General features: G+C 45.9%; 1 protein-coding gene across 40 annotated transcripts in view; it reads left to right on the plus strand.

The window, feature by feature from the left end:
* CLASP1 (cytoplasmic linker associated protein 1) overlaps positions 1 to 16966 on the plus strand; it is a 292383-nt gene that overhangs the window by 204370 nt on the left and 71047 nt on the right. For 27 of the 40 annotated variants that reach the window (XM_030581023.1, XM_030581026.1, XM_030581025.1 and 24 more), the window contains 3 exons: positions 9680 to 9783; positions 13594 to 13617; positions 14616 to 14860. In XM_030581023.1, the coding sequence (XP_030436883.1) occupies positions 9680 to 9783; positions 13594 to 13617; positions 14616 to 14860 (373 nt within the window). The remainder of the gene's footprint in view (positions 1 to 9679; positions 9784 to 13593; positions 13618 to 14615; positions 14861 to 16966) is intronic. The other 13 variants (XM_030581028.1, XM_030581044.1, XM_030581043.1 and 10 more) reach the window with 1 other exon arrangement.

A 16966-nucleotide genomic window follows, 5' to 3' on the forward strand; every position in this document is an offset into this window, starting at 1 on the left:
AGTCTTTCAGTCTAACTAGAGTTTGTCAATACAATTGAAAAAAAAAAGTGTCTGAAATTGAGGTCATTATGGACACACTCATGTAGCTCTTAAACATGTATAATTCCCATTGAAATAAAAGGGAGTTTACATGCTCAGACATGGTGGTTTAAACTTACTTCGTATTACAAAGCTGTTCGCAGCTTGGAAATGCTAGCCCCAGTCCTGCTTTGTGATATGGCCTCTTTGGCAGTGTCAAAGATGGCCCTTGCAGAATACCCTGATTGTTAGGGGGTGTTCCTTAACAAGTCCAGAGCAAGTATAGAGGGTCAGGCAAGGGGAGCTAAGATGCATGACCAGAGCACATGGTACTCTGGCTATTCTGTGTCAGCGTAATGATGCCGGGTCTGCTCTCAGTTGTGCCAGCAGCCAGGCATGTCCCCAGCACAGCACAGAATTAGGGAGATATAAAAGCTTATATAGACACCTGTGGGGCATGCCCCACCTCATTTCTGCACTTGGTGCAGGAACAGAGTATCAGGGAATTGGGGCCCAATATGTTTTGTGTTACATTATTCAGTGACCTTTCAATCTGTATCTCAGAGATTCCAGCAGTACTCTTGGAGCAAGATATACGCCAGCATGCCACATCATACTTATTCTGATTTGTTTAAAACAGCTCCCTTTTGTTTATGGTTATGCTGGGTAATTTAAACTGGTTTACAACTGAATTATTTTGTCATTCTGTTATTCATTAAAAACAGAAACTGTCTTCCCTTTTCTAATGCAACACTAAATTAACTTGCAAACCAATGACACTCAAAGTGCTATGTGATGATACCAAGAGGCCGAATTCTGTTCTCAGTACCACCTGAGCAATGCTGTTTAAATCAGTTAGGTTTTCACAGATATAACTGAGAACACAATTTGCCTCAACATCTTCTGCCTTTTTGTTATATACCAGTTATCCATCTGCGTTTATGAAAACACTCGTGTCTTCTGTACATCTTCATAACATAAATCAATGTAGCATCACATTTAGTTTGTATCATATATAATGCAGTATCATCTCCTCTGCATTCCTACTAAAGGACTTACAGATCTTTCCATTCTGAGATGAAATTTCTCTCAAATATTTATAACAGTTGTGCAACTGAGTTCATTAAAAAAGGGGATAGTAATAACGCATACAATTTTTATTTCTTTGTGAAATGTCATGATTTGATTACTTTTTGGCAGTAGTTTTTAATAAATTTATTTTCCCCTTGTAATGTGTTTTGTAGAAAATGTGCTTGTTGTAAATTTAAAATGTTTGATCTGATAATGCATCTCTGAAAGATAGTAGAAAACTCCTAACTACCATCCATCCACTTCTAAACATAAATATAGAAACAATCAAGTTTTCAGTTAATCACTTGACAAAATATGTTTTTAATTTAAAAAAAAACAACCCTCCTATTTTCCCATTGCTGATCTAATCCTGCAACCCCTTAATCAGACAAAAGTCAGATTTAATTCAACTTGGAGTTTTGCCAGACTAAAGACTACAAGTTTGAGCCTTCAAGAGATTAATTTCAAGTAGTACAAAAATCATTCTTTCTTTTGGGACAACTATACCACTCTCTAGTTTTTTGTATAACTGTTAAAAAATTTTTTTTTCTCTATAATTGAGGTTTGCAAGAGATTTCTGTACTGTAGAATTTAAAATGTAAATGTTAAGGTATGTAAACCAGCATAATTTTCTTATATTTAATTATTTCCCTATTAAGTGTATGCACTCAAATAAACTTCTGAATGTAATATTTTACATCTGTTGCATAGAAGGATGCAATACATTTATACCACGTACAAATGATCATGTTCCTTTTTGGTCAAAGCTTTCAATGGACAGAATATTTTTTCCTTAGTTAAATATTGAATACAAAAAACCTGTTAAAAAATCCTTGACTTGCTCCCTTTTGCCCACTGATCTTGCATTGTGTAATGTCCAAATTCCGCTTAAGTACACCACAGATGGGCATGCATGTATGTAGCTTGACCCTGCATCATTTACGCTAATAGGAGGTTTCCTTTTATTTAAATAGTAACATTTGCGGGACCATTCTCCACTCAGACAGTATAAATATAGAGTCTGTCCATGAGTCATTACTGAGTCCAGGCACACTCATGAATAAATATACAGCTCATGGCTCTGGGCATCAGAATGCCTCAAGTAGCTCATGTCATTGAAAGATCTGCAGAGCAGCTTTTCCTGTTTATAAGCGGAGCCCGGACTGGGGTACACTACCTGGGGTCCATACTTCCTCTGCTCTGAAAAGTATTTATGAGCAGAGTGGTGCCAGAATTTGGCCCATGATAGGTAAGTCCACTGCCCCTGTATCCAGTGCTTAATTTGTGCTAGGGCTGAGCCCTGGCACCTCCAGGCTTGGCAGTTCATGGGCTTGCCACCTCTAGGCTTGCACCCTGGCACCTACTTACTTGAGCCCTGGCCCGTCTTTCATTACAAATTAAATGCTGCCTGTGTCTGATCCCCCTCGAATACCTACTGTATACGTTTGGCTGACAGTAGGTGTTTTATTAGTAAGAGTAAAATATGTGTCTGCAATAAGCCGTTTTCTGGGTTTTTCTAAATGACATTAATATGCAAAATCCTAGGACATGATAAATGAGGCCAAGCAATATTTTGGATGTAAATCACATTCTGAGCCCAGCACTGTTGACATTGAAATCACTGGGAGATTTTCCATTACATTCAGGATCAGACCTAGGGTTGCCACCTTCCTAATTGCTGGTAACTGGATTCCTGAGACTCCCCCTGCACCACCGCTTCTTCTCCAAGTGCTTGCTCATGTCAATTCCATTCTGGGTGTGCGCATGCCCAAGTGTGCGGCCATTGGAGATTTTTTGCCTTAGCGGTATCCATAGGGCCGGCTGTGCCGCCCCCTGGAGTGCCATGCTCATGCCACAGTATATCAAGCACTGCCAGCCCTGCACCCTCTGAGTTCCTTCTTACCGCCTGTGGTGATCAGTCCGAGTGCCTCTGTCCCTTGCTTCACAAGTGGCCAGTGGTTTCTTTCCTATTTCAGCCTTGTGCTTTCAGTTGTAAATAGTTCTGTTATTTGTTAGTTCGTAGTTAGGTAGCTGTTAAGTGTTCAGTTAGTTAAGTCCCAGCGGAGAATTTGCCACAGGCGGGGCATGCCTCATTCTCTGTGTTTTAAGCCCTGCTCCATGTGTAACAGGCCTATGCCTGTTAGTGACCCTGATGATAGTTGTCTGCAGTACCTTGGGGAGTCCCCTGTGAAGGAGAGTTGTTGCATCTGTAAGAACTTTCATCTTTGGATGCAGAGGGAACGCGAGATTCGTCTCGGGGCCCTCCTGATGCAGGCAGCCCTGCACCCAACCTCAAAGCCGGCTCAGTCTGAAACGACATCCAGCTCTTCAGCCTTGGTGCACAGCGTACCTCTGGCACTGGACTTCTCCAGGCACCGTTCCCCATCCCTGGTACCGAAAAAGGAGCTAAAGAAAATGACACCGGGCAAGCCTGATAATGGCATGCTGGACAAAGGACCCTGTTTGGGCCTTATGCCCACTCCAGACCTGCACAAGGGCTCCAGCCAGGGAAGTGCCTCCCCCCGAATGAACCCACTACCAACTCCGGTGAGCGGTACAGGGTCAAAGCTGACGATGCTGTCGACACCTGCTCAGCTCTCAGCATCTGCAGAGCCAAGGGAGCTCCCACCACAGCCAGCACCGCGTTCGGCAATGGAACCTGCAAGGGCAAGACCACTGGTAAGGCCTCTCATACGATAAGCAAGCGCCACTGATCACTGGAGCCAAGGCGGAGCACTAGGGCATCACACTCTTGGTCTTCACACTCCCAGTCCCTGTATTCGTGCTGAAGCTCTCCCAGGCGTAGACGATCTCCTTGGCACTGATCCGCGTCGCGTTGCTGGTTGCCAACGCCGAGACCTTGAGGCCGCTCCCTGATATGATGCCTCTTTCCCATCTCCTGGTCCCCGGCAGCAACGTTTAACTGCCAGGCCAAGGCCATGATGGCCCCTCTGTGGTCATTGGAGGGCGACGACTTCTCTGGATCGGTGAGGCAGTTCAGTCCCTCACTCGGGCAGCAATGGGACTGGGCCCCGGAGGCAGCGTCTGCAGCATTGGGGCCAGCCTGGCAGCAGGGTCAATGGACGACCTAATGGCCTTATTGGAATGCCTCAGAGGTTCCTATTATGCCATTGCCCCACTCTTGCCAACCCTCAGTCACTGCATCAGACAGGCTGAAGTCTGTGCCTGTGCCACCGCCGGCACTGGGTTCAATGCAGGATGTTCTGGTGACCATTGTGGGTGAGCTGATGCCCACTCCAAGGCCACCTTCCCCATCAGAGGAAGATGCCAGTGGGCCTCCCTTGGTTGTCCAATCCTCCTCCTCCTCCCTGGATGGGGCAGTGGTGGGGCCCTCCACAGCTAGCCCACCGGATGATTTCAAGGAGCATCAGGCGCTGCTCCTTAGGGTGGCTTTGAACTTGGGCCTCAAAGCAGAAGAGCTGGAGGAGCAGATGGACACATTGTTCAATGTGCTTTTCGCGGCCACCTCAGCCAGGGTTGCACTCTTGGTGCATGAAGGGGTCTTGAACATTGCCAAGTCGATCTGGCAAACCCTATCCTCTATTTAGCTTGCATCTAAAAGAGTGGAGAAAAAGTACTTAATCACAGCAAAAGAGTTTGAGTACTTATATACCCACTTGCCACCAGGATTATTGGTCGTGTCTGTGGCCAACGAAAAAGATAAGCAGGGCCCCACCAGTTCCACCCCAAAAATAAAGATACCAAGTGGTTGGACTTGTTTGGTCACAAGATTTATTCAACGGCCAGCCTCCAGTTTTGGGTGGCAAACCACCAGGCCTTCTTGGGCCATTACAGTTTTAACTTGTGAGACTCCCTCCCCTAGTTTAAAGACTCCATGGCCCAGGATGTGGCCCAGGAGTTTGCAACCCTGGTGCAGGAAGGCACTACGGTGGCTTGGTGCTCACTCCAAATGGCCTGGGATGCAGCAGATTCGACTGCCCAGATGGTTGCCTCAGCAGTGGTTATGAGGCGCAGTTCCTGGATCCAGACCTTGGAGGCTTGTCCCAGGAGATGCAGGCCTCTATTCAGGGTGTCCCGTTTGATGGTATCGGCCTGTTCTCCGACTGGACGGACGCAAGGCTTCACGGCCTTAAGGACATGTGGGCGACTCTCTGCTCTCTGGGGATGTACATTCCTCAGGCGTCAAGACAGCCCTTCTGGCCTCCTCTGCCACTACAACCATGGCAGCCTCGTCAGTGGCCTACAAGGAGACAGGACACTGGGTTTAGTCACCACCACCTGTCATCGTCTCGCTCCCCTGCACAGCTTAGCCTGGCGAAGCACCAAGGGGGCCAGAAGCGCTCATTTTGAGGGTGCATCTGAGAGTGACGCACCAACTGTGCCCAGATCCTGCCCGCCCTTTCCTCAACTGCCTCTCCCCTTCTTATTCGGACTGGTCCTGGGTTACGTCAGACCCCTGGGTCCTGGACATAATTACTTGCCTGCAATTTTTGGACAGCCCTCGCTCCAGCCCCCCCTCTTCCTCATCCCTCTTCAGAGCCTTCTCACAAACATCTTCTTGTTCAGGAGGTTGAAAAGCTCTTCCTCAGGATATGGAAGGAAGAGGATTCTATTCCTGATACTTCCTAATCCCGAAGGCGAAAGGAGATCTCAGGCCCATTCTGGATTTGCATAGCCTCAACAAGTCTCTCAAGAAGTTGAAGTTCCGCATGGTCTCTCTGGCCTCCATCATCCCTTTCCTGGATCTGGGGGACTGGTATGCCGCTCTCGACTTAAAGGATGTGTACTTCCGTGTCTCCATATTCCCAGGACACTGACAGTTCCTGTGCTTCATAGTGGCCAGGCAACACTTTCAGTTCCCAGCGCTATCTTTTGGCCTGTCCGTGGCCCCCAGGGTATTCACGAAATCTGTGGAGTCATGTATGAACCTCTGACATTGGGGGGGTCCAGATCTTTCCGTATCTCAACAACTGGCTCCTCAAGGGCAGGTCTCCGGAGTAAGTGCAAAGGAGCGTCGATCTGGTGCATTCCACCTGCATTGACCTGTGCCTGTTGGTAAACACAGAAAAGTCCACGTTAATGCCAGTACAATGCATAGAGTTTATTGGGGGGGGTCCTCGACTCCATGCAGCCAGGGCCTTCCTTCCCGAGGCACGTTTTTGGGCCATGGCTGGCTTAATCTCCCACATAAAAGCCCCACCCATTCACTATGGCCCACATGTGGCAGTGTGCACATATGTGGTCAGCCACGCCCATCTTTGTATGAGGCCTCTGCAAACATGCCTGGCCTTGGTTTACACTCCCAGCAGGCACCCAAGTAGTGATGGTACCGAGCCAGACCCTATTGTCATTGGACTGGGGGGGTTCCCAAGTCAGTGCTCCAAGGACTTCTCTTTGTGTCTCTGACCCCATTGCTCACGCTGGTCTCTTGTGCTTTGGAGCTGGCCTGGGGAGCCCACATATGTATTACATCAACAAGCAGGGTAGCGCCAAGTCTTTGGCCCTTTGTTGCCAAGTGTTCCGCCTCTGGGACTTCTATTTGAGGAACGCCATTCACCTGGTGGCTGCCCACCTGTCTTGGCAGCTCACCTCAGCAGAACCTTCTCATCTCACCACGAATGGTTGCTCCGTCCAGAAGTAGTCAGCCTGATCTTCCACAAGTGGATGAGTCCCCAGGTAGACCTGTTTGCGTCCGGGCACAACAGGAAGTGCCATGTGTTCCGCTTTCTGCAAGGCAAGGATAAGGGTCCCTGTTGGACGCCTTTCTGATCTCATGGTCAGGAGCACTGATATACGCCTTCTCGCTGGTGCCCTTGATCCACACGTCCTCCTGAAGTTAAAGCAAGACAAGGCCAAGGTCATCCTTGTGGTCCCTTTGTGATCATGTCAACATTGGTTCAGCATGCTGCTGAGTGTGTTGACTGCTACCCCCTGCAGCTGCCTCTTCAGCCGGATCTTCTGTCCCAGAACCACGGCAATCTGCTGCCACCCGAACCTGGCAGCGCTGCACTTGACAGCCTGGCTGCTGTGTGGCTGAGTCAAGATGAACGACAGTGTTCCACTGGTATCCAGAAAGTCCTGCTGCCCAGCAGGAAACCTTTCACCCGAGCTACCTATGTGGTGAAGTGGAAGTGTTTTACATGTTGGGCATCAGATCATCACATCCGTGCAGAGGAGGCCCCTCTGCAGGACATCCTGGACTATTTGCTGCACCTTAAGCTCCAGGGCCTATCACTATCTTTGGTCAAGGTGCACCTGGCCGCCATTTTGGCATTCCTTCCTCCATTTCAAGGCAGGTCAGTCTTCATCCACCTTACGATGGCATGGTTTCTGAAGGGCCTGTAGTGCCTTTACCCGTATGTTCAGGATCTGGTACCCCTTTGGGACCTAAATTTTGTGCTGTCATGGCTCATGGGTCCCCACTTTGAGCCCTTAGCTTCCTGTTCTTAACTGCTTCTCTCATGGAAGATTTTCTTCCAGTCGCCATAACTTCGGCCCGTCAAGTGTCCGAAATCAGAGTGCTATTGTCTGAACCACCTTACGTGGTCTTCTGTAAGGACAAGGTTCAGTTGCGTCTGCACCTGGTTTTTCTGCCCAAGGTCCTCTCCCAGTTCCATACTGGTCAAGACATATACTTGCTGGTTCTTTGTCCTAAGCGCCACGCGTCAGATAAAGAATGCAGGTTGCATACCCTGGACGTCAGTTGTGCTCTGGCCTTCTGCATAGACAGAACGAAGCCATTCCTTAAGTCAACTTAGTTGTTCATGACGATCGCAGACAGGATGAAAGGTTGCCCTGTGTCTGCCCAAAGAATATCATTGTGGATCATGGCCTGTGTCCGCTTCTGCTACAAGCTAGCGAAGGTGCCCCCACTGCCAATAGTGATGGCCTACTCGACTCATCCTCAGCAGCCTTCCTCTCTTAGGTGCCGATCTAAGAGATCTGTCGGGCCGCAACCTCATTCGCTGTCCTCACTATGTGCTGACCCAGCAAGTTTGGGATGACACTGGCTTCGGCAGAGCTGTGCTACAGGCTGCACGACTGTGAACTCTGAGCCCGCCTCCATTGATACTGTTTGCGAGTCACTTAAAATGGTATTGACGTGAGCAAGCACTCGAGAAAGAAAAAACCGTTACCTACCTTTTGTAACTGTTGTTCTTCGAGATGTGTTGCTCATGTCCATTCCATTACCTGCCCTCCTGCCCCTCTGTCAGAATTATCGGCAAGAAGGTACTGAGAGGGCACATGGCCAGCGGCGCCTGATATACCACAGCAAGTGTGCAGCACTCCAGAGGGCATCACAGCTGGTCCTACAGATACCGCTAAGGCAAAATTCTCCGACTGTGCACGTGGGCACGCGCACACCTAGAATGGAATGGACGTGAGCAGCGCATCTCAAAGAACAACAGTTATGAAAGGTAGGAAATCATTTTTTCCTCCCAAGGCCCTGCCCCTGCTCGACCTCTTCCCTTGAGGCCCCATTTCTTCTCTGCCTCTTCCCCAGGGCCTGCCTCCTTCCCCACCTCTTTCCCTCAAGGCCCTGCCCCCATCGCTCACTCCTCGTCCCATCTACCCCGGTCGCTTGCTGGATCATCTCAAGCTGAGCTGGGGCTGGTACGGCTTAATGACCCAGTTCTTCTCCCCGCCCCACAGTAACTGACTTTTGGTTCGGGTGCCTTGTAGGGTTGCCAGGTCCCCTTTTTGACTGCACTTTCCGGTTGAAAACCAGGCACCTGGCAAACCCTAAATGGCATCTGGAAGCAAGCCAAAAACTGGCCTGTCCAGGTAAAACCCAGAGGGGTGGCAACCCTGATCAGACTCTTTATTTACTTGCAAAAGAGAGAAATTGCATGTTTTGATTTATGATACAATTTTGAGGCCAAGTTTCAGCCCAGGGCAAATTTAAGACCGTTCCTCTAAGAGCCATTTAACAGGAAAAGTGACATTGGAACCACTTCAGAGATGATCACATCATAAATGTTTCTCCCTTTTTATAGGTTCTTCTTCCCATGTGAGAGGAAAAAAACTCATCTAGTGATTAGTCAAGTCTTGAAACTTAATATGTAAGAGCTCAAGCCTTTGATTTCAGTCCAATGACTCTTGTGAGTAGGGACTGCTCAGATGAGAGAGTTGCAATATCAGCACTTCATAGAATTAGTGAGTAATGGAACTGGAGACCCGATTCTGCCTCAGAGAAGTCAATGAAATTTTGACAGTTGATTTTGATAAGAGCAGGATTGTGTCCCATATCTGTGTGACTCATGAAACCAAAGTAAAAGTAGAAAAGAGTTAATTTAAAAAGAGAGAGAAGAAAATAAAAGGAAAAATAGATTCCTTTCCCACTTGTCTCGCAACAGTAAAATATGCCTATGAAAATCAAACATAGTGTCTCTGGTAGCTTAAGTACTGGAGTTTGTTTGTAGTATTTTTGTTTTATATACCATAGCGGCTACATGTGTCAGAGTGATGGATAAAATAACATTTAATGAAATGGCACTGTGGGTTCCCGAAACCTTTCGTTGGGGCGTTCCCTGCCAGACATCTTATTAGGATTCAGAGTGAATATGAATTCACTTAACAATCTCTTTCAATGTTGTCTTTTGTGCAGACCGGTTTGGACTTGGACAGCCAGGCAGGATGCCTGCTTCTGTGAATGCCATGCGAGTCCTGAGCTCAAGCACAGATCTGGAGGCTGCTGTGGCTGATGCACTGGTAAGAGGAAAAATACAAAATGCTACCGACACCAGAAAGTGGCTTAAAATTACCTGTACGTATGTTCTCTTTTTTAATAGCCATTGTTTTAAATGTGCCAATGTCTGACACTGTGGCAGTGTTTGATAATTGTATTTTGCATTTGAATGTATTGGCACCCTTGCTACATTTCGTTATGGAAGTTAGTTAATCCTCAATAGTTGTTATCCAACAAGCAGAGATGCTTTAGTGTCACTGATGAGGAATAGGTTAAAGACAAAGGGCTAATTTAATCTGATTTTTGAGGACGGTATTCTGAGGTGCTGAGCACTAGAGGGAATTGAGGATACTCAGTGCCTGGAAGGACGAGGGTCCTAACTAAGCCCTAGACAGTAAATTGCATGGCGATGTTTTGGACAAAACCCTAAAAAACCTGGGTCCTGTCTGCTCTGTGTGGACATTAGATCCCTTTGCAGTTTTTCAGGGATTTGCACCAATGTCTCTGCCCAGTATTTCTGGCATCTGGTTGAACACTTTGAACAGCTAATAGCTTGGCTTATGTCTAGTTCAATATTAGTGTAAAACAGAAACGTGTTTATTTACTGTGCCCCTAGAAGCAGAGGCAATTTGTTTTGTATTTTCTATCCCAATCTCCCTTGATTTCCCTTATCCCTGCTGAGTTATTTCCCTTTGCAAGCATTAGCTAAACTCTCATGCATGCCTGAATTTTATTGCAGCGAAAGTTCTCCTGTGGCAGAATCCAGCGAATTTCTGCTGTTCATCCAGAAAGCGTACATTCTCCTTTTGCCACATTTACCTGATTTTTCTGCATATGTTTTTCTGATTTTTTGAGGGAAGGCTGAATGAGAGTAGCAATCATTGTGCAGGGTAATGTGGATACCACTGTGTCCTGTGTGTTATACAGGGTAATTCCAGACAGGGGCGGCTCTAGGCATTTCGCCACCCCAAGCACGGCAAGCAGGGTGCCTTTGGCGGCTTGCCTGCGGGAGGTCCGCTGGTCCCGCGGCTTCAACTGACCTCCCACAGCCATGCCTGTGGGAGATCCACCGAAGCCGCGGGACCAGCGGACCTCCCGCAGGCAAGCCGCCAAAGGCACCCTGCCTGCTGCCCCCGCGGTGCCAGCAGAGCACCCCCTGCGGCTTTCCGCCCCAAGCACGCACTTGGCGTGCTGGGGCCTGGAGCCGCCCCTGATTCCAGAGACCTAAGCTGTAGGGATGATGAAAGGATTTCTTGAAGTATCTAATGCAGGGTTCTCAAACCTTTCCATATTGTGGACCACATTCCCATAGAGAGAGTGTTTCATGGACATCTCTTTCCCCATTTGCAATTGGGCAGACCACCTCCCCTCTTATTCACTATTGCTCAGATTGTTTTCCTTCCCATTTGTGATCACATAACTCCAAATCATCACAGACCACCAGCAACTTAATTTGAGAACTGCTGATCTGATTTAAGATCCCTCTTTCAGAAAACTTTAATAAAAGTTTGAATTCAGTAGAATGTAGAAATAAGGTGTTAGAATGTAGGCTGTGCCATTGCCGTCAGTGGTCTAAATACAGTAACTCCCCACTTAAAGTTGTCCCGGTTACGTTGCTGATCAGTGAGAGAACATGCTCGTTTAAAGTTGTGTAATGCTCTCTTCTAACTTCATTTAGCAGCCACCTGCTTTGTCTACTGCTTGCAGGAAGAGCAGCCCATTCCAGCTAGCTGGTGGGGGGCTTGGAACCAGGGTGGACCGGCAGCCCCCCTATCAGCTCCCCACTCCCCTAAGTTCCCTGTGCAGCAACTGCCCAGCAGGCTAGCAATTGCAGCTGTCCCTCCCCGCACTGCAATGTGCTGCTCCTGCCCTCTGCCTTGGAGCTGCTCTCCAAGACTCCTGCTTGCTGTGCGGGGGAGGAGGGGTGAGGGAAGGAAGAGGGGGGCTAATGTCAGGGTGTCCCCCTCCCTCCTGCTCCCCGCTTACTCCATCTTCCATATAGCAGGGGGGACACAGGGCTCAGGACCCAGGGAGCTTGCAGCAAGCTGATCTAATTAACAAGGCAGTGTACTTAAAGGGGAAATACGCCTATCTCCCTCCTTTCCTGCTGCCTTGCGGAGTAAGAGAGTTAACCCTTGAGGGCTCAGCCAATTGGTAGTTCATCATTTAGCAGTAAGGGAAATATCCCACCCTCTGACTCCTCCACCTCAACCAAGCTTCACAATCATCATCACTGTGTGCCAGTATTAAATTGTTTAAAACTTATACTGTGTGTGTGTGTATAATTAATATATATATGGTCTTTTGTCTGGTGAAAAACATTTCCCTGGAACCTAACCCCTCATTTACATTAATTCTTATGGGAGAAATTGGATTCGCTTAACATCATTTCACTTAAAGTCTCATTTTTCAGGAACATAACTACAACTTTAAGTGAGGAGTTACTGTATTGTGTTTGTTAAGCAAATTAAAGACTTTGTGGGCCAAATTTTCATTTTGGTCTCTGAGGTTGAATGCCAATACAGTCACTCTGGATTGTCCTTTTAAATGTTTCATGTATTTTATAGGTAACTTACTCCACAAGGGACAACATACCCTATACATAATATAGGGAAGTACAGAGTAAGGAATACAGCATATATTGTAGTAACATAATCAAAAGCAATCCTGGAAAGTTTAAAGGGCAGTCCCTGTGTATCCTCTTATCTTCTTACCACTTTGAGGCTTGTTAGGTTTGAAAAGCATCAATATATAATATTCTCTTTCCAGAAGCTGTGACTTTTAAAATCTAGTCTGATCAGTATCTGGACACCAATTACTTCATCCTGTAGTCTCCCTCCTCCCCAGTGCCCCATTCTGCTCTTCTTGCTCATAGGCTCTTTAGACAATCCTTTCACAGCAGGCACTTTACAAAGCCAGTTCTGGCTTCCTTGTGGGAGAGCCGTGCAGTGCCAGCTTCCATCCAGCCGCCTTGTATACAGAAGGAGTATTCTTTTTGTTGTGTTAGGGAAGGAGAGGAGCTTCTCCGAAGATGGCATTATCCCAATAATCAAGTTTGAAGAAAACACTATGGGTCAAGTTCTGACCTCTGGTACATGTGTGCAGCTCCCATTTATTCCTGTGCTCATGTGTGAGAGAGCAGAAATTGACCCGGAGAGGCAGACTGTCTGTCCAGATGGTCATACTTTGAATCTATATACAGTACAGTCCTGTTTATCTGAAAATCTCATATAACACAGGAAACCTTTGGGTAAATAGGATTTTAGATGCAAGGGGAACCAGCCAGCTGGCTTGAGACAAGCTGAGCTTCAAGAGACATCCAAGGTATTTGTACAGTTCCAGGAGCAAAAAAGAGATGTTGCTGAATTGGAGTTTGGTTAAATGAAGCTATACTGTATGTAATTGTTTCCTGGCATTAGTGTCTCTCTTCAAGACTCTGTAATATGTTCCCTTCTTTAATGGACAACTGACAGTTTCAAAAATTGGTATTTAGTTAGAGCAGCTTTCCTGAGATGTAAAACACAGAGCGGGTGTATATAGATCTTCAGCTGTTAGAAGCCATTAGCAAAGGTATAATCCTGATCCCATATTCTTTGTGCAGGTAAACTCTGTAATGGGAACTTTGTCTGCATTAGGAGTATGGCATAGGAGCAGCAGTAGGAAAGTGAAGGCAGACATTATAAATCCATTTTTCTTTTCTTTTGCTTAAACTGTGTTTTTAATTTGCTAGGACGCATTCGCTGTACGTTTTTGTTGCAAGAACAATCCCTACATAAGCTTCTGACATAATTCTCTGTGCTTTTTCCCACCCTTCAATATTTTCCTGCCTACAGCTGTTAGGAGACTCCAGGAGCAAGGTACTAGTGCTTTCTTGACTTTTTATTTCTACTTTCCACCTTTTTTTTTTTTCCTGTTGCAAAACCCCCCATGATGCTGCAATCGAGCTGATTCAGAACAACTCAACCCTGAAGTCCTAGTGAAAGCAAAAAGTCTCATTGGCTTTGCAAACACAACAACTGCAGGATTTGGCCCTCAGAAAGGAATTCTGTAGCAATCATCTAAGAATATAGGTGACCTTTTCTGTTATGTTTTATAGTCAGTAGTATCCTGCTAAGGTTTATTCTAGTGTTTATTGCACAGGTTTAAATTTGGCACATTGTCAAAATTATGCTGGTATTTCTTGCTAAGTGTTAAGACTAGAATTTTCTAAGGTGCATAAGGGAATTGGGCACCCCAAAGCCATTGAAATGAATGGGATTTGGATGTCTGACTCCCTTAAGTGCGTTTGAAAACCCTAGCCCAAATTAACACAGGGGGGGCCAAAATTGTGCTTTCTTGTAAAGCAGTATGAACCTGCAGTAACTTCACTGACTGCAGTGGAACTACTGTGGATTCACACCAGCGTATGACAGAGCAGAAATGGTCCTTTAGCTCTTATCTCCTTCTCTCTCTCGTTATTATTCCATCAGAATGTTTATTTGCAGAATCAGCTTCATGTTTAATGAATTTGCTTGAAGTAAAAACTGTATTGTCAATCTGCAACCATGGAAATGTCCACTGTTTTCAATAAAAGCAACACATTATCTCATCAGGCATTAGCTAACATTTCTATTGGATCATTTATTGTATTTTGTTGGAGCATCAGTCACTTGTGTATTCCCTTCAAAATCAATGGGACTCTTCTTGCTAGAATGAGTAAGATAAACAGGCCGGTGCTCCATGACATTTTACCTTTGTGCCGCTATTAACAATAGCCTCAAACTACCTTCACTGGCAATACAGGCAGAGCATCCTTTCCTCTGCTTTAATATAACTATAAACAGTTTACTCACTGTGTTTTTTTTCCCTCCTCCAGAAAAAGCCAGTGAGAAGAAGATATGAGCCGTATGGGATGTATTCTGATGATGATGCTAATAGCGACGCATCGAGTGCTTGCTCCGAGCGCTCATATGGTTCTAGGAATGGAGGCATTCCACACTATCTACGACAAACTGAAGATGTGGCTGAGGTCCTAAACCACTGTGCCAGTTCCAACTGGTCGGAGAGAAAAGAAGGGCTCATAGGCCTTCAGAATTTATTGAAGAGCCAGAGGACGCTGAGGTGATCTTCCTAGCTTTGTAATGGTGGCCATTAGTGTTGTTTTGCTATGGTGCAGTCAGAATTCAGTATTTTTATCTCATATTGTGCTGACACATATTGTCTTTCATAGGCCTTAGATTGCCTCTGGGAGGAAGCCTCCCCGACCTGGTGGGATAGACTCACACTAGCTCCTCTCTAGCTAGTCCATTAACGATAGCGATGTGGACATTGCAGAGGGATGGTGGCTCAGGTTAGCGGCCAGAGTCCAAACCCACCTGACCCTCTGGGCCTGAGCATGGATGGTTAGCCCAAGCTGTCACACCTCCCACAATGTCCATATGGCTTTCCTCAACATGCTGGCTCGAGCACAGCTAGTGTGACTCTGTCTACCCAGGCTGGGAGACATGCTCCTAGCTGCAGTGTAGCCATTTCCATTGAGGCCTTGCCTGCACCAGTGTTCTTCAATAGAGCTTCTACCTGGTGGTAGCCATGTTGGGACAGTAGTACAGGCAGGTGAGCACTTCTCTCAGCTTGTCCCCATCTACTTGAGCACTCCCACTGCTGCTGTCTGTGGCAGTACAATGGTGAGAGATTTCCTGCCAAAATGCTAATGTTGATACAACCAGAGTGTGCTACCATTTTCACATGTGACTCAGATATTTCAGGAAGTTTAGCTGCATACCTCATGTATGTGCCTTTGATCGCAGACTGCTTAGTAACTTTTCAGTGAAGCAAATGCTAGCCACATACAGTGAAAGGAAGCAAGGTGTTCGTGTTAAAAATGGGGTCAAGTAGTTCTGTATGTTCGATCAATTTATTTGTGACTGCTTACAGTTGTTAGAGTGGAAATTGTATTTGAGCCTCATATAGACAATGTAGCTTATAATGGGGTAGAAGAATGTTTGTAAGAATGTGAAGATTGTTTAGACTGACTGAGATTTCATTTAAGGTGGAAGTATTTGTAAGCAAGTTGTTTGCATGTGGCTTTATTGTGGACTTGCTGAGTTGAAGAGAACATGTTAACAAATAGTTTCATTTAAAAAAAATCTGCTCTTTGGAATATTATAAAAAAGTGTTTTAAGTGCATTTAGAAATGGCAGTTGTCTGGGTAACAATTCCACAACTGTAGCTAGGTAGCAGGGCAAATATTTCACTGAAGGGTCTTTTTCAGTTACTTACAAGTTTTTTGTGGTTTTGTTCTAATTAGCAGTTTAAGCAAAAATGTTTTTGAGAACAGTGCTGTGTTCTGACTGATAATAGAGAGGGTGGAAAAAATACACTTATACCATTGGAAAAAGATTTTCCAATCATTTATTTGAACACCTATAGCACTCAGTAGGAGGTGCTAGGAAGTTTACATATGGAGGCGTAGACTTGAGGTTACAGATGCATCTTTTCATGGCCTGGTAAAAACTTTTTAAACTTGGTCATTTTGTAAGGGTTTTAAAATGTTGTTCTCCCATTTACACTTGTTGCTATACCAGAATGCAACGGTTCTCAACCTTTCCAGACTACAGGACCCCTTTCAGGAGTCTGATTTGTCTTGCTTACCCCAAGTCTCACCTCACTTAAACTACTTGCTTACAAAATCAGATATAAAAATACAAAAGCATCACAGCACACTATTACTGAAAAATTGCTGACTCTATCATTTTAAAATACATCGATTGGAATATAAATATTACACTTACATTTCACTGTGAGACTTGAGAGCCTTGTCTGAAGCCAGAGCCCCACTGCCCCAGACTGAAGCCTCTAACTTAGCTTTGTGGAGAACTCTGTGGCGTAGGGCCCCAGGCAGTTGCCCAGTTTGCCAGCCCCTAATGCTGGCCCTGCACTTGCAACACCCATAAACCCATCCTGTTAATTTATATAACAAGTTTAATAAGGGAGGGGATATTTTACTTTTCTGAACTTACTGGTTAAGGGTCCTTTTTCAGTTCTCCGTGCTGAATAGGGTTTGATCACGCGTAAGGCTACGATTTAGTCACCGGTATTTTTAGTAAAAGTCATGGACAGGTCACTGACAATAAACAAAAAGTCATGGCCAGTGACCTGACTGTGACTTTTACTAAAAATACAGCCAATTAAATCTTAGTACTGGGGATAGGGGGGTGTGCTCCAGCA

This window comes from Gopherus evgoodei, chromosome 11, assembly GCF_007399415.2.
Source record: "Gopherus evgoodei ecotype Sinaloan lineage chromosome 11, rGopEvg1_v1.p, whole genome shotgun sequence".
Classification (NCBI taxonomy): Eukaryota; Metazoa; Chordata; order Testudines; family Testudinidae; genus Gopherus; species Gopherus evgoodei.